At 38.1% G+C, this 23,954-nt stretch overlaps 1 protein-coding gene across 4 annotated transcripts in view; it reads right to left on the minus strand.

The window, feature by feature from the left end:
- sphkap (SPHK1 interactor, AKAP domain containing) overlaps positions 1-23,954 on the minus strand; it is a 487,158-nt gene that overhangs the window by 148,776 nt on the left and 314,428 nt on the right. For all 4 annotated transcript variants that reach the window (XM_051923013.1, XM_051923012.1, XM_051923011.1 and 1 more), the window contains one exon: positions 2,886-2,999. In XM_051923013.1, coding sequence (XP_051778973.1) covers positions 2,886-2,999 — 114 coding nt within the window. The remainder of the gene's footprint in view (positions 1-2,885; positions 3,000-23,954) is intronic.

Genomic DNA, 23,954 nt, shown 5'->3' on the forward strand with positions numbered 1-23,954 from the left:
TTTTGAGCATTTGTGCCGCTTAGGCGCCCCATGTTTCCTGCTGGGTAAATGACGCTACGCAACGCGGTGACGTCATTCGAGGCGACTGGAATCGATAGGGGAATCGTTTGCAAAAATGGCAAACAATTCCAAGGAATTGAAACAGTGGGAACCGGTTCTCAACAAGAACCGGTTTTCGATTCCCATCCCTAGTGATACTGATCTTTCTGATCATAAAATGGGTCATTACAATAGCAATTGACGAGAAGAAGTCATAATTAATTGCAGAATTATGGTATTTGAGGGTTCCTCTAGAGTGCCTTTTTCTCTTGCACGATTTTGCTCAAAAACTAATCAGAACATCATCTCATAACAGGCTTAAGTTTCAAGTTTGGTATTTTTCCATCCAGCCATTTTAGTTCTAGACTGTCCTCAAGAAACTGTGACACACAGACACACACACACACACATCATCAAGTTTTCGTTATCAGGGGATCTAAAACGTCAAGGTCCATCCAAAACTGGAGATTTAAATTTTTGACAAATCTAAAACTTTTGCTTCTCCCCACACAAACGATAGGTTATGGTGGGGTAAGGCACAAAGCAAAAAACACCTAAGAGGAAAATAGCCATACAATTATCTTTCTCTTCTTTAGGCAGTCACTGTAGGCATTGTCCCATAACATTTTTCTCCCCGTATGAACAGAATTGGTTCAATATGTCTTGTAGCAGTACTGTAGCCGTACAAAAATATTTGAAACACATTAAACACCAATATGGTTTGGAAAACTAGAAAATACATAAATATACCACATATATCTTCAGACACATATAATCCAAATACCGGGTCAGAAGACGTGCTAGGCAGAGGAACAAATAGTCCATTGCACACTTACTGTATATATACAAACACTCTCTCACACTAGGGTCAGTTTAGAAGTGTCAGTCAACCTTTTATGTATTTCTTTGGAAATGTGAGAGGAAAATTTGGAATATAAAGAGGAAAATCATGAGGAGAACATACTAAATCAGTACAGATAACCACAGGGTGCATGATTTGAACCCTAGATGCTAGATTCATGAATACAGGGTATTGCAACAGTGCAAAGAGGTGGCTTAAATATTGTTACAATGATGCAAGCTCAGATGGGTCTTAGGTGAAGGCCCAGTTGCCAAAGCTCTGGAAAGGAAAGTCATGCCAGGAGTGAGGATAAACACAAGGCATGAAGCTGGCTCCCTGCAGCCCTCAGAAGCAAAAAATGAGCATAAAACATGGGTGGATGAATGCTCTCATTTAACTCTTTCTTTTGATGAGAACATAAGCTAGAACAAACACTTTTGAGCATTTCAATATTCCTCCATCTCACATTAAAATGGGATTTGATTTTTCATACATTTTCATTCATGACAATATAGAAATTAAAATCAATTCTGAACTGCAAATGTAAATCATTCATTCAGTTTAAAACTCACCTTACTAACTGGTGGGGATCAGAACATGCATCAACAGCGGCCATGTTTTATAGCTATAGAATATAATTAACAAGCTTATTATTTGTATTTTCTGAATAATAATATCTGGAACTGCACTTGCTGCATCGTAATGTGAGTTTTTACTATCCCTACATCCTGTATCCAAGCCTTTCTAATTATAGTTTCTACAGGGATGAGATAATTAGATATTAAAATGAAGCTGCTTAACCATTAGCTTGTCATCATTAAATTGCACTGACAATTGTCATCTCCTGCATCTTTACAAGACACAAACTTTGATCCCCTTTCACTATGGCAGAAATATGGCACTATTTAATCAGTCAGTGCCAGAATCCTTGACTTGTTCAGTGATGCTAAGTTACAGCAGATAGATAAAGTCAGTTAAACTGTCATGTTTAGTGGTTGTGGCATTTAGCCATGTGTAGATGAGACTGCCATTCTGGAGAAATGTATTTTAAGTGTTGTGTAATGACTTTAGTTAGAAAAGCCATGTAAGCCAGAAGCTATCCCTTATGGCACCCATCCATCCATCCATCCATCCATCCATAATCCTACCCGCTATATCCTAACTACAGGGTCATGGGGGTATGCTGAAGCCATTCCCAGCCAACACAGGGCGCAAGGCAGGAAACAAACTCCGGGCAGGGTGCCAGCCCACCGCAGTTATGTGCTTTCTCAATTTTTTTATTTTCAATAAATTTGCAAAAACCTCAAGTAAACTTTTTTCACGTTGTCATTATGGGGTGTTGTGTGTAGAATTCTGAGGAAAAAAATGAATTTAATCCATTTTGGAATAAGGCTGTAACATAACAAAATGTGGAAAAAGTGATGATGCGCTGTGAATACTTTCCGGATGCACTGTATATACTCCATGCACTCACATATATACAATATGTATCATATACTGTATACAGTAAATATACATATACACTATGTGCACATATCACCCACTGCACTTGGACCCCATCCAGGTGGTTTGTTGTGGGGTGGGTGCAGCAATGCACTATTAGCATATGCTCCCAACCACACAACATATAATTCTTATTTTATCTCAACTTAATTACAGTATGTAAATTTAATGCTTGTTAGTCTCAAGTGTTTTTTGCAATATTTCCATTATCTACATTGCCCTATATCTGGAAACTTTGTTAACATTATGAAACACTCACATACCGTGTATTTTAATATGATGTGATACAAGTATTTCAACCAAAGAACAAATAAAAAACTAAATTTGTTTAATGAAAATGGAGTTGTACAGTGCTGAAAAGCAGAACTCTACCGTGCGATGTACTCTACTGATTCAGGAACAGAACAAACCTCAGATTATTAAATTTCACATGATAATAAAAGAACAGAGCAATAACAAACGCATAACAGAAACAAAAGAAAAGGAAAGAGTCAATCCCTACCGCAGTACAGCTGCTGCAATCAGTTTTGTCTTCAGTGAATCCAATCCTGCAAAGATCTTTCTCATTCCGTAGCCAGTACTCTGTAGACTCCAGCAGACTTTTGCTGCAGAGGACCTGTAATATAAAAGCAAGACATGACATTCCACTTGCAATGTTCCTTAAACTTTATTTTAATTTCTTAATCTATATTTTACCAGCAAGTCATGTCTAAATGAACTCTAAGTGAATGTGACTGATTTAAACCTCTGCAAAGAAAAAAGGCTGACATTAGAACTACTTAACTGAGGTATTAAGAGTATGAGAAGTGCAACCTAGATTTGCAGGTGAGAGATTCATTACTATTACCTTTTTGTTGGAGTTTATTTGCCCTTATTCAGAAAATGGTCATATAATGAAATGTGTGCCAAGGTTCTTTCCCATTTAAATTTCTATAGTCATCAATATGAATGTGATCACAATATGCAGCCAAATCCTATGCAAGCTCCTGATTTTCCCACAGCACTGCTCTAATTTCTTAATGCTTTGCAACTTCACAGCAGAATGCAACATCAACCTACATTATCCTAAAATAAGTAGAAACTGGAAATCTTTCACAGAATCTCAAGAGCATCTTTACAGCTGCACCAAAAATGATAAAATACAGAACATTAAAGCAAGTATTTGATCAAGTGCACCTTTTTTTATTCCTTTTAGATTAGTGCCAAATGTGCATGCTGTAAACATCAGCTTCAGCGCTGCTGAAGCACATGAATTTTCACTGTACATTCCATTTACACCAAATTGTAAACCTTTAGCATTTTGACTTTGAGAGGCTTTATATTAAATTCTCACTGAGATGGACATTTGACAGAATATTCTGGCCATGGTTTTATGGTAGGTGGCTTTTAAGTCAATAGAGCGAGAATTTTATTGCCTTTGAACAAATGTAATTCCTAATCCTATTATCAATCACATTTCAAATTTAATGGTAGTGGTTTAACACAGTACAAGTACTTGGGGGTCCACATTACTGACAGGTTGGACTGGTCCCGGAACACAGAGAAGCTATATAAGAAAGGGCAGAGCAGGCTCTTCTTCCTTAGGAGACTGCGTTCCTTTAATGTCGGATATGACATTCTTCTCAACTTCTACAACTCTGTGATGTCCAGTATGATTTTCTACGCTGTGATGTGCTGGGCTGGTAACATCACTGAAAGAGATGCCCACCGAATCAACAAGCTAAATAAAAGGGCAAGCTCAGTAATAGGATGTAGTCCGGACACCCTGGAAGTAGTAGCAAAGAAGAGAATTAAAACAAAACTGAGTACCATTATGAACAATTCTGCACACCCTCTCTCTGACACACTAGAACTGAGAGCTTTCAGTCAACATACTATTCAATAGAAGTGTGACAGGAAACACTACTGCAAGTCCTTTATACCAACAGCAATATGTCTGCATAATTCCTCACTGTAACTGAAACTGTCAAGAAAGAACTTTTGTTTCTTTTAAATGTTCTTGATTTATAGTCATTCTGGCGTGTGTCCAGACTGAAATGTGTGTATGTATGTATTTACTTATTTACTAATTTATCTTCCTATTTATGTATTTATTTGTTGAAAGAACTTCTGTAAAAATCCAAATTTCCTCCTGGGGACAAATTTCTTTCTTTCTTTCTTTCTTTCTTTCTTTCTTTCTTTCTTTCTTTCTTTCTTTCTTTCTTTCTTTCTTTCTTTCTTTCTATCTATCTATCTATCTATCTATCTATCTATCTATCTATCTATCTATCTATCTATCTAAATCTGACAAAGACATTTTTCTTTTTTATTGACACATGAATTTAATTACATCTTTCAGGCCCATTATGCAGTGTAGGCTATACTGTACTTTTTAATTGCTGTGTCTTTGGTTATCACTGCACCAGAGTTCTTCTTCACAGAGTGATGGCCTTAACTTTCTACATCATTAAGACCTATGAGAGGCTGGTCCTAGACTATATGAGTCCTCTTGTGGTAGGCCACCTGGACCCACTGCAGTTTGCCTATCGGATAAAGATGAAAGTGGAAGATGCAAATATCAATCTGCTCCCAAAGACAAAGCTCCCCAAGACAAATTGTGAGGATTATGTGTTTTGATTTTTCCAATGCTTTCTCTACCATTTAGCCATTTCTGTTATTGGGTAAGCTCAGAGATATGCAGATGGATAACCCTTTGTCGTGGATAATGGATTAGTTCTCCAAAAGACCACATTTTGTGAGGATCAAGGACCGAGTACCCTCAGTCTTAAAAAAAATTGTCCTAATGAAGGAACTTATAAGATATAAGCAGGTTTTGTTAGAAGTTACAATGATCCCACTAAGCTGTATAACACCAGATTTAAAACACGTTGCAGCTTTTTGGAGAGAGAATGTTGTTTTTGTTTCATCAGAATCAATTACATTTTTTAAAAGTTGACAGTTATGGCATAAGGCTAATAATATAACTAATATAAGCGTACTGAGAAGGCAGATGATTCAGAGGTACCTAAGCATGTCAAGAGTAAAAATTCTGAAATATTTGGAATTATTAAATTAGGACAATAGTGATGCTTCAGTTAGTTTTTTCGACATGGAGGAAGACCTGACGATAGATTCAGACTGAAATGTTCAGAATCAAAACAGTACACAAAATGTAATGATTATGCAATCGGCACCTGAATGAGAAGCACACAAGTCATCTGTGGCTGATGTAAAGCTTGTGCACAAAGACGCTCAAAGATCTGATTGTGCTCCAAAGAAGGGTTTCCCAGCTATGACTGGGGCAATATGAATGTCAAATGTATAAAGAAAAGCGATGGCACAGACCAACGTGTGAGTGTACTGGTATTAATAAAGACGAAAGAGCTCTCCTCCGTATCAAAATTAATGAGATGGATGATGTACAAATGAAACATGAGGCTGAGGGAAATTTCAGAGTACAATGAGGAGCTGAGGGTGAAGTTAGTGAGATTTGCACCACAAAGAGTACGAGTGAAGAGTAAGAGTGAAGTCCAAGAAATGGATGATGAAAGGGAGTGAGCGAAGTATCTACCTATCTGTCTGTCAGTGAGGTCCATCAATGAATAGATTGACTCTGGTAGGGTAGCCTGGGAAGTAACATCATCTACCAAGCACAACACAGTGTGAAAGGAAGAAGCTCACTGTACCAGTGCTAAACTGCCAGAGACACCTTTAAGGTAACACTTGGGAGGCCATAGAGTTCAACAAACTGGGATTATTTCTCACTATGAAAGACCTCTGTGGGATTTGTAGCAGGGCTCATTCTGTGCAGCAGTTTTAGCTCTCCTTGAAAGCTAATCTACATTACAAATTTCAGTTCCTGTCAAAACAATTACAAATTATAGAACAAGGCGATTGTGGATTGACAAGACCAAAAACTAGAAATGCTACTATTGGATATGCTTGGGTGGTTTTGCGGCAAGTTATGCAACTCTTGTAGTTTCTGAGCTGTCTTGTTTCTGAACTGTGTTTGTCCCTTATCACTTTGTAGGCGTCCATTATTGAGCCTGCCCATCCTGTTCAGAGTTTGGGTGCTAGAGTCCATCACAGAATCAACATGCATAAGGGGTGATATCTGAAGGCATACACTGATGTTCACTTATATACAATTCATTTACCTAACCTGCATGTCTTTGAGATGTGGGAGGAAAAATTAGAATACCCAAGAGAAAAACCCACACAAACACAGAACATAGAAAATGCAGACAGTCAGCCAAGATTCAAACTTAAGATTTTGAAGTTATTAGGCAGCAGTGCAAGCTACTGTGTTGCCATATATTTAAAATATTTTAATTTTTTAAATATTTTGAAAAATAAATTAATTCTCTGGATTCCTGCAAATGTTGCCATGGAGTTCAAAAAAGACATAGCAATTAAAATATCAATAACAGACAGGTAGCAGGGTTTAGTGGTGGCTAGGGCAATGGATTTTAAGCCATAAGGCTCCTGGTTCAGTTTCTGTCTGTAACTCACTATATGACCCTGTGCAGCAACTGTCCATTGCAGTAATAATAATAATAATAATAACAACTAACTAAGCATAGGAATGTCAAGTCTTCATTAGGGTGTCCCCCCAACTGTCCATGACCTGTGCCACATAGTTGAATCTCCTGCTGATCATCTTCACAATGTAGTTCTGAAAGTAATTCAGACTTAAGCCACTTTTCAAAGAATAGCTACACTGGCAAAGAAAAAGACAAGTCTGCGATGAAGAGCTATATGTTCTCGAGAAGGCAGCTTTACAAGATTGCCACAGCACAGCTGGAGCTTCGACAGAGAAATAAGACATAATTTTCTTCTCAAGCTGATGAAAGAACACTCTAGCAACCTGCTGCTGCCATAAGAACAATCTGACACTCTGGGACAATGCTCAGTATGGTGTCAAAAGCTGAAAACTTAAAGAAAAAAAAATTGACAGAGACTTCAAATAACTTGGTGAGAGTTTATTTCATGGCGTATTTTGTTTTGGTGGTGGGCCATGTAATTGTGTTAATGCGAGGCCCTGGGTCTGTCAGTCTGATTTAAAGCAGGTACTCTTTCCATTTGGTGATACTTTTAATTCTTTTGTGACATCACAGTCAAGGTATAAGTTTCAGTATTTACAAATTATATTTACTTAATGCTGGATTTTTCATAGTGAATAGCTTACAAAACAATCAATCTTCCATCAATCCCTTTTCTAGCCTGTATATTCATAAGGTGCCAGCTCCAATTCAGACAGCATTTAACAAAAGCCTGAAAGCGGTTGAGGACGGGGCGGTAACCAGCCATTCCTTCTTTATTTAATCAAGCAAATTCTGGAATATTAATAAATATGGAGTGTCGAAATTAAAACACTGTTTATCAGTCTGGCAACGAATTGCACTTTACTTTACAATATATGTTCTTTAATAAGATTAGTCTGATGTACAGGAAAATTTACACTACTGCATCAAAGGAAAAACCCAGACAGTCAGTCAGTCATTTTCCAACCCGCTATATCCTAACACAGGGTCACGGGGGTCTGCTGGAGCCAATCCCAGCCAACACAAGGCAGGAATAAATCCCCAGACAGGGTGCCAGCCCACCGTAGGGCACATGCACACGTACACCCATACACCAAGCACACACTAGGGACAATTTAGGATTGCCAATGCACCTAACCTGCATGTCTTTGGACTGTGGGAGGAAACCGGAGCACCCGGAGGAAACCCACGCAGACACGGGAAGAACATGCAAACTCCACGGAGGGAGGACATGGGAGATAAAGTCAGAGAGGCAAGATTGCATTGGTTTGGACATGTGCAGAGGAGAGATGCTGAGTATATTGGGAGAAGGATGCTAAGGATAGAGCTGTCAGGGAAGAGGAAAAGAGGAAGGCCTAAGTGAAGTTTTATGGATGTGGTGAGAGAGGACATGCAGGTGATGGGTGTAACAGAACAAGATACAGAGGACAGAAAGATATGGAAGAAGATGATTCGCTGTGGCAACCCCTAATGGGAGCAGCCGAAGAAGAAGAAGAAGATGATTAATTTACATAACTTACTTACTTGCCATTAATATTGGTGCATGTTCAAATAACCACCTCTTGACTTAATACATGTAAATATGTGGATCCTTCTCTTACCCCAGATATCTGGGTATGCACCTCAAATTATAAATCCGATCTATCAGGACTTCAGACTGGCTACTGACCAGGGATGGCAAATGCAGGTAACATTCCTTCAAGATCAAGAATTATGACCTGTTTACCAAAGTTCTGCACAGGAATCTGGGCATTCACTAGCTTACCCTCACAGTAACCCAAACGTTAAACATTATTAAAACTCATGAAGTGGAGTTGGCTTGCTACTAAGGGATAGAACACAGTCTGCTGAAAAGTAAAAGCTCCAGCTGACACATGTTGCATTGGCCATCACAAACCTTCTCAGGCTCCTGTGCAACTGATTGCTTTAGAAGGGGCTATATAATATATACTGTAGATCTGTTAATTTGTTTAGGCTAACTATACATCTCTATCTATAATAGATATTGTAATGGTATAATCTGTGGGAGAAGCAAGGTGACATTATAATTTTCTTCTCAGGGCATTTTAAAGATCTCTACCCCCAGCACTTCTAAACAAGTTAATTCCGCCTTTCTTTATTTGCATATATGCCACTGCTTAAGATCTACCTAGCTATCAGAAATACATATGCATGCAATAGAAGGCAGGTGAGATACTGTCTTGATCAGACTCACTCAATGAGCTGGCAGAGATGATTTAAAGCTATAACCCGATGATTCTAAGTGCAGAGCCATCAGTCCCCAAACTAGACATGCTGCCAGCATTAGCAGCAGTGCAGGCTTTCTCTAGAGGGACAAGACATATTTGGCTACTGATAGGGAACATTGATAAATTAAACACCGTGGCCTGAAAAAAGGAGAATTTTAACATAAAGGTCAGAGTGGTGAATGAAATCCCTTCACAGCATATTAATTCTTATTTTCATGGGCTGCATAAAAATGCATGTGATAATCATTTCTTGTACACAAGAAAGGATTTTATATCATTCATCTTAAAACAGTTTTCCATATTCTCACCTGTTTTTCTATTATTTTTATGTCTTATTCTTCACTTCTGTAACATTTTATCTTTATTTTATGTACTGCCACATAAATCCCTTTGTGACCTTACATATTATGAATGAGCACTTGAAAAGCCCAGCATAGCAAGAAATGCTTGTAGGCTGAATTGTGTTAATATTTAAATAAACCTCTTTTATTATTGGATTTGTAAGATTTTGAATAGTCTATCTGGATTTGTTCAGTTATGCTACCACTGAGAACTGACACCATATGCAATGCACATGTTAGGACAGGAGGGGGTAGGGCAAAACTTCATGTTGCCGAAACTGGCAAGTCAATTTCACATTACATTAATTATGCCTTATTGTTTAAAATGCATTAAGATTTGCCGAGGGAGGGACAGGGGTAGTGCAATATTACTTTCCATTTATTTTGGCACAGTTCAGCAGGCATGGCAGATTTATTAGTGCTGTCACTTTTTCCTCTGGTAATAACCTGGGCTCTTTTACTGTAGAGATGCAGAAAAATATTCAAGTTGAAACGATTAACCTTGTGCACTTTATAAATGCTATTTGGTGTGCCATTTAGTAGATTCTGTTGGGGGCTACAGAATGATACAGGGTAACAATGTTCCACAAAGGCACAATGACACTTTTTTTAATAAATTAAGCCTGGGAAACCTTTAGTGTTAACTATCTCTGTTATAAAAAGGAAGCATTCAGTACATGCGTTTGGGTCTCTGCCATCACAGATGACTAGAAATAATTATGACTTCAACCATTCTATATCAGATACTCACACACACAATGGGGCAGGGTGTAGAGGGGTCTTTTCTACTTTTATTTTTCTATTTTTATTTATTGATCAGTATGCTGCTGCTGGAAAATGTGAATTTCCCATTGGGATTAATAAAGTATCTATCTATCTATCTATCTATCTATCTATCTATCTATCTATCTATCTATCTATCTATCTATCTATCTATCTATCTATCTATCTATCTATCTATCTATCTATCTATCTATCTATCTATCTATCTATCTATCTATCTATCTACAGTGGGAAAAACAAACCCTGGCAGTGGTGATGCAACTCAACAAACCAGCATATGAAGAAGTGGTACTATATATTATATAAATATAGACCACAATATTCTTTACAGACTATTTGCACTTATTATGCTATGTAGTGATTCAACAGTCAAAATAAAAGCAAGATATAAATATAAATTATCCAAACCTTGTGCTACTGAGCTCTTGGACTGATAATAGCAATTTTAGATCTTTATTGTTTTTTGATGTCAACTGTTGTTCAGTTTCTTTTGGTCCACCTGTTTCCATGCATTTCTAATACATGAGAATAAAGGGGACACTGCAACCCCAAATGTTTTAAAGTGCACAGAGAGGAGGAAATTGTGGGCAGGTTGTGAAATCATGTTGCTGTAGCCACCTCAGCAGCAGATTTTGTGATTGTTCACTACAAATGTTTAACGAGTTGTCCGCAGACATGTATTCTCATCTTTTACCAAAAACAATTTACTAACATATGAATTTAAACTCTGAGCTGATTTTCCTGTAAATTTTTTAAAGCTGTCCAAGAATTCATCTTGTGAGGCGTCAGCATCAGAGGCCATTAAGTTTAGACTCTTGCTTAATGTGAGTGTCTGTCTCATATATTGTGGCTACTATGATGCCATGGGTCACATAATATATGAATCACTTGCCTCGAAATCACATAGCAGTAAAATGATTAGGCAGAGTCCGTGGCTGTGTCTGTGATTTCCAAAAACACAAAATGGTGAGGGCCATGAATAAACAAATACACAAAATAGCAATGCTGAAATAACAAAAGCAAATGGCAGAAACAAAAATGATAATAACATTCAGTATCATTAACAAAAGGGCGGCACGGTGGCGCAGTGGGTAGCACTGCTGCCTTGCAGTTAGGAGACCTGGGGACCTGGGTTCGCTTCCCGGGTCCTCCCTGCATGGAGTTTGCATGTTCTCCCCGTGTCTGCGTGGGTTTCCTCTGGGCGCTCTGGTTTCCTCCCACAGTCCAAAGACATGCTGGTTAGGTGGATTGGCGATTCTAAATTGGCCCTAGTGTGTGTTTGTTTGTGTCCTGCGGTGGGTTGGCACCCTGCCCGGGATTGGTTCCTGCCTTGTGCCCTGTGTTGGCTGGGATTGGCTCCAGCAGACCCCCGTGACCCTGTGTTCGGATTCAGCGGGTTGGAAGGTGGATGGATAATTAACAAAAGGGATCAGAAAAAGCTTTAATATGCCACTATGCCACTTGCATTGCTTTGCAGCACACTAAGTGTTTAGAAGCCTAACATATACCTCAGAGTTTCTGTCAGTAGGTGTGCACTTACCAAAGAGATGACTTCAGAAGCTAAGGTGGTAGAAATTTGCTAACATATAGCATTAGGAACCCATTTGGCACCCTGCCCACACTATAAGTCAGCAATTTCAGAAATATGCAAAAGAAAACCCCTGCTTGTAATGGCACTGTCGTATATCCTGCCCTCCTGCTGCCAGAAGGTTACTTACTTACCTCACATTCTTGTCTACATTTCTGTATAAGTCAGTACACCTGAAATTGTTTCATTGAAACATACTAAACAGAAGTGAAGTTGAAGGAACTGATTATCCCAAGAGCTGTTTTATTTCAGCATTTTTCCAACAAATTTTTAACAGAATATAAAGGTGAGCAGTGAATCCATAAATAGCTGATACTCAATGGGACAACCCAGAAGTTGGTGATGTAGGTTGGTGTCAGTCTCTCATAAAGGAGCTGCATTTTTTGAGTTTTGGTTCATTATACCAGGAAGCACTAGTGTGCACAGTATGGGAGCAGGAGGGACAATTGCTCCTTCCCTTATTTGTTTATTGTAAGCACGTGCCCTTATGAGAAAATATGCATTTATATTGTATTGCTAAATTGTGCTGCTTCAGTGTTTTAATTTTGAGTCATTACAACTTTGCTACTTCTGTCATCTGCGTAAAAGAAAGACTAGGGACCAGGCAATGCACACACAGCTACACCGGTGATACATGTGTGTTGCTAAAATGAGATGGTTTCTTCCCAAACGGACTGAATTTAATTAGACTGTGCAGGTAATATGTGCAATCTGACAATGCTGAACTGGTTCAATGTACTCACAGAAAAATGACCAGAGATCGATTTTGAATGAAAACAAGTAAGTTGTATTATTTATGTGAATTATCTGGCTTTTTCTAAAGCAAACGTTAATATTTTATATCAAATAACTTATACTTTACCATATTATTAAAAACTATTTTACATGTATTTAAAGAATATAATATGTTAAATAATCCAGAAATGATAGCCTTATGAAGGTCTTATACTTCTTGCAAATCTTGTAAAAATAGTGAAAAACGCTAAAAGTGGAACAAGCACCAGGGGCCTCATGTATAAATGGTGTGTACGCACAAAAATGTTGCGTACTCCTGTTTCCAAGCTCAAATCGTGATGTATAAAACCTAAACTTGGTGTAAAGCCGCGCACATTTTCACACCAGCTAAATGCTTGGTATTCGCAAGTTCTCTACTCGGTTTTGCAAACTGGCAGCACCCAGCGTCAAAGCAGTGCTTTTGTTCCAGTGTGGTTTCCCTTTCTTTTATAGATCCACATCCCTGACGCAGCTTTATCAAATACACTGAAATTAACCACATATTGTTTATTAGTTTAAGACATCTCATTGTAATTAACCTGTAACAACATAATGGTCCACGGAATGGACAAACTATTCCAAATACCATAGCTGCTTTAGCGTTGTTACTCTCATTGCACCTTCTTCTTCTTTCATCTGCTCCGGTTAGGGGTTGCCACAGTGGATAATCTTTTTCCATATTACTCTCACTGCCCCACTTGGAGTATTTATATCACTGTATCTGAGTGTGAATCACAGCTGTACAGCAGCTGATTGGAAAGAGAATTATCGGTATATAGCATCAAGCACACTCAGCCATGCTGTATATTGAACTGCTCTCATACGGCAAACGCTTGAGAGCCTTTCCTGTAGGGACATCACGGTTCAGAAACAGTTTCATCCCAAGAACTATAAACGCACTTCATCAGTCCATCAAATGCTCCTTGTAGAACTGTTAGTACTTATAAGTACAATTACCTCACTGTAAACTTGCGATACAGTTATAATATTGCACAACCTGGGCTTTATAAAGCGCATATTTACATATGATGACGATATCATTTTTAAGATGAAATGCAGCAAAATATGTTCATTACATTATACAAATAAAATTTTAACATTATTTAAATAATCTATATTGTTAATAATTAAACTTTTGAGGACACGGTGTCGCAGTGCTAGCAAAGAGCTGGAGCCCCTTTCAGGGATTGTTCATGCCTCGCGCTGTATTCTTGCTGGTGTGACACTGGATGGATAGATGGATAGAATAATTAAACGTGTACTACGAAGATATTTCAATGGTCCTTAAAAGTTTTGAAGAATCGGCATTCTAAGCCTACAGATGGCTTGACATCTATTACAGAGCTGATCGTGTGGCGATTGGTTACTTGGAGAAAGAAAAGGAAGGATAGGAATTGGAGGTTAGTACGTTTGAAAGAGACAGTACTGCTGCAATAAATTATTTCATCAAAGGTTGCGCATGGCGCAGCAAGCATCTTGCGGGAGGCAGGAACAATCTCTGGACGAGGTGCCACCTTGTCAATATCACTGTGCCACCGTGTTCCCATGTTTAATAACATGCTTTAATTCCTATCATCATGAAAATGATATCAAGTATACATCTCAGTATTTAAATTATTCGGAGACCTCTAATATCATGAATGCAATGGATTCTGTGTCCTGTCGGAGGAAGAGAAAGCCCGTTTAAGAATCACATAGTGATTCACACACATAGAGCACACAGAAGAACAAATACAATACAAAGCATTTAACATTCTACTTTAGTTACAATGGTATTTGAGAAACTAGTAAATCAAAGATTTTAAGATGAAGTTTATGATGTTCTACTTTAATGACAAAAAAACTACGTGATTAAAGTGGAAATTTCAAGATTACGTTCCGTGCTTTTTTTCCCACTGTGTGCCTATTTTTTTTTTCTTTTCTCTGTACCCTAATAAGTTTTCATATGACACTCAGAAGGTGGGCTATGACTCACCTTTTCACGGTGACTTTAATATCTGACAACTTGTTTTTTATTTCGGCCACTGTGCGAGTTCGTGAACTTGAACTTTCGAGTTTCTCCGACACTCTGTGTCACTCAATCAACTTCCTTTTGTTGTTTATACCACTGTTTAAACCAACAAATAGTACGTTTTTCCTAGCCTCCACTTGGTATTCGCTGAAATTCTTCTATTTTCCCCGTGCTTTTCCCATTGTCTTTTCACAGAATGCCGAACTTAAGGGCTATTTATATTGATTTGTATATTCAAAGAGGCAAAATTCTGGGATGAGTTTGGGAGTGGCAGCAGGCGTGTGCATGTGCGTTACTTTTCATGCTGACCGGGATTTATGGAGCGGAAGAAAGTGGAAGTTGGTGTTCGTACAGATTTATGCATCTGGATTTTTTTGTGCGTACAAACATTTCCGCTTTTGTCCATACACCATGTTTTAGTGTGAATTCTATGCACGGTGTTATGCATGAGGCCCCAGGTGAACAACGGTTTGTATATTTAACTTCTGAAAGTCTTTGAACCTGCAGCTACTGTTTTCTAGGTTGATAGAAAAAACAGATTTCATTAATTATGGCTAACGAGGAGGAAACTTTACTGCTTTCTCACTGAATTTGTGCTTCTGTTTCATGTTTACTGCATATAGTAAATGCACTTGCACTGATGGTTATACAGTGATCCCTCGCTATATCGCGCTTCGTCTTTCGCAGCTTCACTCCATCGCGGATTTTAAATGTAAGCATATGTGAATATATATCGCGGATTTTTCACTGCTTCGCGGATGTCTGTGGTCTACAGTACGTGTGCTTCCTCAGTTGATTTGCCCATTTGAATTCAAACAAGGGACGCATTTGAATTGAAACAAGGGACGCTATTGGTGGATGGCTGAGAAGCTACCCAATCAGAGCATGCGGTTAAGTTCCTGTGTGCTGCTGATTGGCTCAACGACGGAGTGCTGCATTAATCAGGAAGTACTAATCTCACTCATTCAGCATTAACGTGCACAAGCGCCAACAGAAGATGCAAATGATTGCAGAAAAGGTAAAAGTTTTGGATATGTTGAAGGAAGGAAACAGCTACAACGCTGCAGGACACCATTACAGCATAAATGAGTCCACGATTCTTTTTATTTAAAAAGGAGGAAAAGCATATAAGGTCTACGGCCGCAGTGTCTTTTAACCAGGGCGCAAAATGAGTTGCAAGTGGACGTTGTAAGGCAGTAGTCTGGATGGAATCTGCGTTAGGGATTTGGATTGAAGAGTGATGGAAGAAGAACAACGGCGGTGCTAAACAGTCGCCTGAAGAGGCTCCTTTAGAAGAGCTGTAACGCTATCCTTTGTTGTGCAGTAAAATTAAACTCATCGTTATCGGACAAGTCGTCGTGTCATTGTTGGTGAGTAACCATAATTAATTATTTACGTACAGTACTTATTACATGTACATAGTTTAGTGTCACTGTACACACATTTTATTGTATACAATTTTTCTTGCATTGTACATATTTATTGATGGTGGCCTGTCTGTCGTAATGGCTGTAACATATGTGATATCGGAGACACTCGATATCTTTAAAATAATATTTAGGTTTTACTGTATGTAAACTGTGTTTACATACATAATTTCAACGAATCTTACCTAATATCTAAGAGAATACAAAGGGTTTATGCTGTATAATTGTGCGTGAAATGTTTATAATAGTGTGGGAGAGTTTATAAGGGCTTAAAATATATAAAAATAACCACATGAACATATGGTTTCTACTTCGCGGATTTTCTTATTTCGCGGGTGGCTCTGGAACGCAACCCCCGCGATGGAGGAGGGATTACTGTAACCTCCATGTAACAAAAAGAAAAATAAAAAGTCTGCATTAAGTGTGAGTTAAAGTTAGCCATTTTCAATGGCTATGCTTACGGGTACCAAAAAAGGAAAGAATAAAAAAAAAACAAATTAAAACACTTCCAAAAGGCAGCCCAAAGAACTTCTTCATTAACTAACTGACAGGAGAATACTCAGAGCAAGTCAAGAGATGAGAAAGTGGACAAAGGTAAGAGTTTAAGTCAAATACAGAATGCAGTCCATTATCTTATGAAAATGTGTCATATGACATAACTGTTTAATGTAGTTTCAGATGACCAACTATGATGCTCCCTACAGTGTGCTTTGGAATATTGTCTTTGCAAGGATGAAAGCTGCAATACAAAAATAAAAGGAGGCATCTATACAGCTAAATGAAGGTCACCAATTACCTGATCGAGTGGGGTACAGATTTGCTGCCAACAATGGCTCAGCACCCAACTAATGGGGTGAGCCTAAGATACCGGAATTCACTGCTGAACCCTCTGGAGGTGTCATAGGCCTATCAGCGAAACATCGAGGAAAGAGGGTGTCCACTTAAAAACCCAGAAGATACCACCACTCACTTGACCATCCCGCAGAGTCTATATGGTGAAGGAGTTATTTCACAGAGGAATATGTTGCTGTTGGCACCTCAAAGGCTACCACAGCACAGAAGGCCATCTCACATAGTTAAGGCAGCATGTCTCAGACAAACAATTAAGGAAAAGTTCCATCCAGTCCTGCACAACAAATTTATAGTGGCATCTTCTTGCTTCCAAGGAAAAACAAAGGGAACTTCAGCTTACAGTAGACACCAGAAATAAATCCTCAGACGTCGGGTTCACATTATTAGTTCTCCTGGATCCACTCAAACTAGTTCCAGTGACCTTCTGGTCCTCCACTCATTGACTGCACAGTTTAGTCCAAATCCCCGCCCAGTTAAATAGTTCAACCAATTACACAGAAGCCATGAAAAATAATATATAGTTTAAACAAAAAAAAAACCCCTCTGTGCATCATAGTAACTGTGACACTAACAGTGTATCAAACTGAACCAAGCAACCACATTAAGAAGTTATCCAGATAGTCCAAAGAGTGTGTGATTTTTATAGCATACAGTAGATGAGGAACGACTGCTAACTGAGCTCTGTGTGTTCCACTCCTCATTTGTCTTACCTAAAACTAATGGACAAACCATGCTGACAACCTTAAAGCAGAAGGAGGCTCAAATTGTCTTTCCTTGCTTGAGTGAACTCCTCAAAATGATGCTACATTACCTGTCACAACAGTCTCAGCTGAGTACTCATTTTCAAAGCTGGAACTGGTGAAATAAAAAAAAAAAACACAATAGCTGTGGTGAGGAGAGGCTTTCTGACCTCTTCCTCCTCCTCCTCCTCCTCCTATCCATTGTAAAAGACTTAGTCATAGTCATTGTGCAATCTAAAGTTACTGACATATTCAAACAGATGTCTATAAGGTGAACTTTGTTATAAATCCAGAAACAGCTTAAAAAATTAACAGAAAAGTAAAAGAAATGTTATTTCCTTTGCATATTATTACATAGGGTATGTATTGATTTGCTTTACATGTTATAAGCTTTTTTTCTTTTTAATTAGAAACAAGCTTTTAGGTTTTCAAAAAGTTACATTTTGATGCCTTAAAAAGAATAAACAGTTTAATCAGAACATTAGAACACTCTAGACGAGAACTGGCCATTCAGCCCAACAAAGCTCGCCAGTCCTGTACACTTATTTCTTCCAAGAAAACATCAAGTCGAGTTTTGAAAGTCCCAAAACTCTTACTGTCTACCACGCTACTTGGTAGCTTATTCCAAAAGTCTATTTTTCTTTGTGTAAAGAAAAACTTCTTAATGTTTGTGCAAAATTTACCCTTAACAAGTTTCCAATTGTGTTCACGTGTTTTTGATGAACTAATTTTAAAATAACAGTCTCGATCCACTGTACTAATTCCCTTCATAATTTTAAACACTTCAATCACATCACCTCTTAACCTTCTTTTGCTTATACTGTATAAACTGCACACAGTATTCCAGACGAGGCCTCACCAGTGCATTATAAAGCTTAAGCATAATTATCAAGATATTGGCATTAGCTCATTAAGATTCATTCCAAAGACAGGCTACTACAATGACCAGAATGACCAGATATGAGTATAATTACATAATGGTCCAAGAAACTGTTATATTATAGAGTTAATTAACATTTCTGGATTGTGTCCAAGAGTTTTGCCCCTGCCTCTCTATGAGTCTCTGCATATCACTTGCCAGGAAGTCTGTCTGTTTACTTGAAATGAGTTAATAGTAATAGTAGAAATGTTTACTTGCAAGTCCAACCAACATGCAATAATTTGCCACTCTTAAGTGCCATGATAAATGAAAATGTATTGAAATACATGATACTGAGAACTGTGCATTTCATGTTCCGTTGTGACAATTTTATGCTTTACAGAATATAGTAAGAGTGAAGGCTAAAGAACTTAGTATATTCATATAACTAAAAAGGTTTTCTGCAAACAGTGCAAAAAGAATCAATTGAAATTGGCATGCTGATTCCAAAGCTAATGTGTATGAATGAATATGATGAAGAATGCCTTTTGTCATTTGAAGTGGTGTTTAGTCTTATAATCAAGAGTTTTATCATTGTAGAATTATCCTACAAGTATGAATATGCTATTAAGCAGAAAATATGTGAAGATGTTTAAAATAGTAAAGAATAATTTGTTAAAACATACAGTAATACTGTATACTTAAACTAGCTTAATCCAATACAGGGTTAGGTGGACTGAGTGACACAGCCTATCCCAGCAGCACTGGCTGCAATGAAGGAACCAACTCTCGAGAGGGTAGCAGTCCATTTCGGGGCCCACTCAATTACCAATTAACCTATCATGCATGTGGGATGTAGTAGGAAAACCATACTACATGGAGAAAAAAACCATGAAGACATGAGGATAATGTGCAGACTCCAATACAGACAACTGCTGAAAGGAGGAATTGAACAAAAGACACTTGATCCCTCAGGCAGCAGTGCTAACAACTGTTCCATCCTTAATTTATCATCATTTGATTATGTTGAATATGGGATTTGGGCAGATTATATTTGGATCAGTCACCTTCTTCCAATGGGTTTTCAATGGGCCCTTCAATATTCCTACCATGCCTAAAACTTTGTTAGGTAACTGGAAACTCCATATTGACACAGCAAGGGCATGTAAATAAGTATACTCAGTATGGACAGACTCCTTTTTCAGTGGTGTGCTTGATGCTGCTCAATTCAAATTAGCAGTTTTAATAATAAATGGGTGGATGAATGCAGTACATATACTGTGTACCAATATACTTACAGGTATACATTGCGTTAATTTAGTGTAAACTGTGTGCAGTAGGAAGCAACAGTGTGTCCCAAGGTACTTTGTACCCTACAGCATTCAAGGCATGAAGAGAGGTGGTATGTGAAAAATGTCATTTTTTTTATAAAACAGGTGTACAAATACATATTTAGCAAGGCCTCCATCAATAAATCTTGCCTTTGTTATTTTAGGATTCCATTATTGTTGTGTTGCTCTATGGGCACTCCTTATAATGGCAGCTCCCTTACCTGTGCAGACCATAACATTAATAAATCAATTTGGACCACAGTAAGCACATCCATTGTTGTACTATGACATGCTTTAAATAGAAGCAGCATTTATTACCAAACAACATAATATCATGTGTTATTATGTTCAAGCTGTTATACAGTTCAAGCTGTATCATAATTTACTTATTGTTCCATCCAGAAGATTAATTCTCAAACTACAAGCCACTAAACTTGAAGGGATGTCATCCTTGGAATTAATAAAGACATCTAAATTAGGCCCAGTACTTAGTCTGATTTTTTTATGGCACACAGTGAAATTATAAATTGCAAATCGATGAAGTTACAGTAAGTGCAAAGCGGGTCATACAGGTTGTGGCAGGTGGCCGGGTGCGGCCCTCAATCAGCTGCCTATAAAAGGATCCTCCTGAGAATCAAGGCTGGAGTCAGGTGAGGAGTAGGATGAGGTTGGAGAAGGAGGCGGGCAAAGAGAGGCCCTGTGTGTGCAGTGAAGAGACGGCTTGGAGAGAAGCCAGGATTGTGGAGAGACTGTGGGGGGGTGTTTGGTGGCGGTGCACTCAGAGACTGTATATAGTAGTGTTAATAAACGTGCGGTGATGAACTGGAACGTGTCTGCCTGTCTGTGTCCGGGCTGTACCCTTTCACAAGGTATAAACATTATTTAGACAATAAGTGTAAGATAGCAGATTATGGACTTCCATAAACACATTCTGAAAATGATTTAGGTGTTTTATTGACTCGTTAATCTCTCCTACTCTAAGCAGTGCGCTGAAACCATGAAAAAAGACTGATACAATATTCTGATACACTACATAGTAAAAACTGGAATTTTTAATCAAGAGCCATTTTATTGATACTCAACAATGCATTCCACTTTCTCTCCATTAAGAATATCATAAGTGATTCTGACCATTACACTACAAAAGCAAATGACTGCAGCAGAAGCTGTACAGCGGAAGTCTGAAAGGTGTATCAGTGGTTTAATGAACCTGTTGAACGGTTAATCCACTCACCATTAGATTGGACATATAAATAAGAAAACAAAAATCAGTAGTTGGTACACAAGAAGGGAAGAAGTACAGAATCCACAAGCCATTTTGACATGAGCCATACTCTTCATCTCTATGCTGTCGTCTCATATAAAGTTGGAGCTGTGGGTAGACCCACTAAACTTAGGTTATAATATTCATTTATAGCATACAACTGTTTTTTGACATGCAAACAAATCGTATTTTCAATGAGTTACTGCAGAGGTATCATTTCAGGTAAAACTTGGCAATAACAGAAGAGAGGACAATATAAACAAGTTTATGAAATCAAACTTCTGGAGGTCTCAGACAGCCTGTCAAATTCTGTTAAGTACTGAATTACTAAGTTCCAAGATACTGCTTGTCATTTTCATTGAACTGCTGTTTTGCTTTGCATTAAGAACACATTAAGCCACGGGACACCATGACAGCTCACTCTGCAGAAGCACATAACAGAACAAGATGCAGAGGTAGATTTTCATTTCTTTGTAGTAATCCTTAGCTTTTGTAGATGTGGATGCTTTGTGTTAGCAGGATGCTGGGGTATATGGTAAAGGGGATACCTCACTATATTCACTGCCAGCAAAATATTATACTGAGGAAGAAAAACAGCTACACCATTTAGTAGTTATTAAATAATGTTACTAATCATAAACACAGGCACTGTTCTACAGTAAAATCACCAAAAAAACAAAAAAGTAATTTGGCTTAGGAAGGAAATGATTAAGTTTACATTGTAATACTGAAAAGGAATTAGGGGTTTTTGTTGACACAAAATTTTCATCATCTATGCAATTGCACAGAAGAAATTCAGAAGGCAAATCAAACATTAGGTTATATCATAAAAACTATTGAATATAAATCAAGGGACATTATGATTAGACTACATAATGCACTAGTAAGACCTGCATCTGGCATACTGTGTCCAGTGTTGGTCAACACACTACAAGAAAGGTATAGCAGCTGTGCAAAGGAGTACACTCAGGTTCATCCCATGACTTAAGAGCATGTCGTGCTCTAACAGAATCAGAGAATTAAACATGTTTAGTCATGAGCACAGGAGACTGTGTAAGGACCAAATCCAGGTCTTTTATTCCACAAAGGCAACAATAAAATAGATCCAGCAGAATTCTTTCTGCTTAAGGGAGAATCATGAACTTAAGGGCATTAGCAGAAATTAAGGTGAAGTGCATTCCAAACTGAAGCCAAGAAGCACTTCTTTACACAAAGAGTTGTGGGAATTTAGAACAAACTACTGAGCAATGTAACTAAAGCAGAAAGCTTGACAACCTTTAAGAAGTATCTGGAAGAGATATTGTGACAGTTTAGCTCTTTGCTAAACAAATGAACTTGATGGATTCAATAGTCTCCTCTTTTTTGTCAGATTTCTTATGTTGTACTGTATGTTGTTCATCAATCTTTTATCAAGCCAACCTAATCCAATTCAATGTCACATCTGGTGCAAAGCTGGAATCAACACCTTCACACTGCAACTAATTTATGGTCATAAGTTAACCTAGTGTGCATGTCTTTGAGATGTGTTAGTTAAACTGAAATACCCAAAGAAAAAACAAAACAGACACATGGAGAATACGCAAACTCCATAAAGAGAGTAACACACCCTGGGAATCAAAATCCAAGACTTTGGAGCTGTGAGACAACAGAGTCTACTACCGTGCTACTATACCATCCATGTGAAAGTTAAATAAATCATAGGTTTTTGGAAGCAGTCATTGGCGATCCTGAAATTGTCCCTTGTACCATAACAAAATAAAACATATTTTATGAACCTCTCTATATATCTCTCTCTCTATATATATATATATAAAATCCAATGTCTGTCTGTCGGTCTGTCCGCTTTTCACAAGAGAACTACTAAATGGATTTAGATCTGTTTTTTTCTATAATTTGCTTGAACATTCCAGTTGATTTTGCACTAAGTATCATAGTTGGATTGCAATACCGATTTATTTGTGTGAATCCACGAGAGACGCAACAGGTCGGTTGGGGGGTTGGGAGAGGTGGGAGGCGGACACCTCCTCACTCATGCACCAGCCTTGGGGCGTGTACCTTACACTCGCTTAGCTAGTGAATGAGCGATCTACTTAATGGATTTAGATCGGGTTTTTCTCTATAAGTTGCTTGAACATTCTGGTTGATTTTGCGACTTCTCTCATTGCACTAAGAATAATAGTTCACTTGTAGGAGCAACGTTGTAATCCAAGACAGAGGCTGCGGGCAAAGGGGAGGGGGAATCGTGATGTCAGGAGTAGGGAGCTGGGCAGGGCCTTACTCACTGTCCTGTTTCACTACTATGTGGGCGGAGCCACAGGGGATGGCTAGTATTCAATAATTCAGGAAACTACACAGAATACAGCTGAGAAAAATATGCAAGTGTACTAAAAAATTAGCTTAATCATAACAATACCATCACGGTAATGACTTCACGTGTCACACAGTCTTTGTTGTCCTGCATAACAGCTTAGCAACCTTACATCTAAAAACAGCAAACAAAGGTAGTGTCTATGATAAAAACAGCATGGCACTATAGGAGAACATATTTAAAAAATTATATCTTCAAAAATGTATTAAATTAAAAAAAAATCTGACCATTAAATTCCTTGACCTCTAAAACCCTCAAAATCATTTTTGGAGGCCAAGGGAAAGGTTGCAAAACTTTAAAATAAAGTCCAGATAATGACACAATCTGGGCTGGTGTCCCATCCAGGGTTGTTTCTGCCTTGGATATATGTTGTTACAATGGACTACACTGCTCCACACCTTTGTACTGAAGAATGAATGCTTACAAACTGAATGAAAGAATACTTGTAACTATTTAAATTT

Source organism: Erpetoichthys calabaricus, chromosome 2 (genome assembly GCF_900747795.2).
Source record: "Erpetoichthys calabaricus chromosome 2, fErpCal1.3, whole genome shotgun sequence".
NCBI classification, from domain to species: domain Eukaryota; kingdom Metazoa; phylum Chordata; class Cladistia; order Polypteriformes; family Polypteridae; genus Erpetoichthys; species Erpetoichthys calabaricus.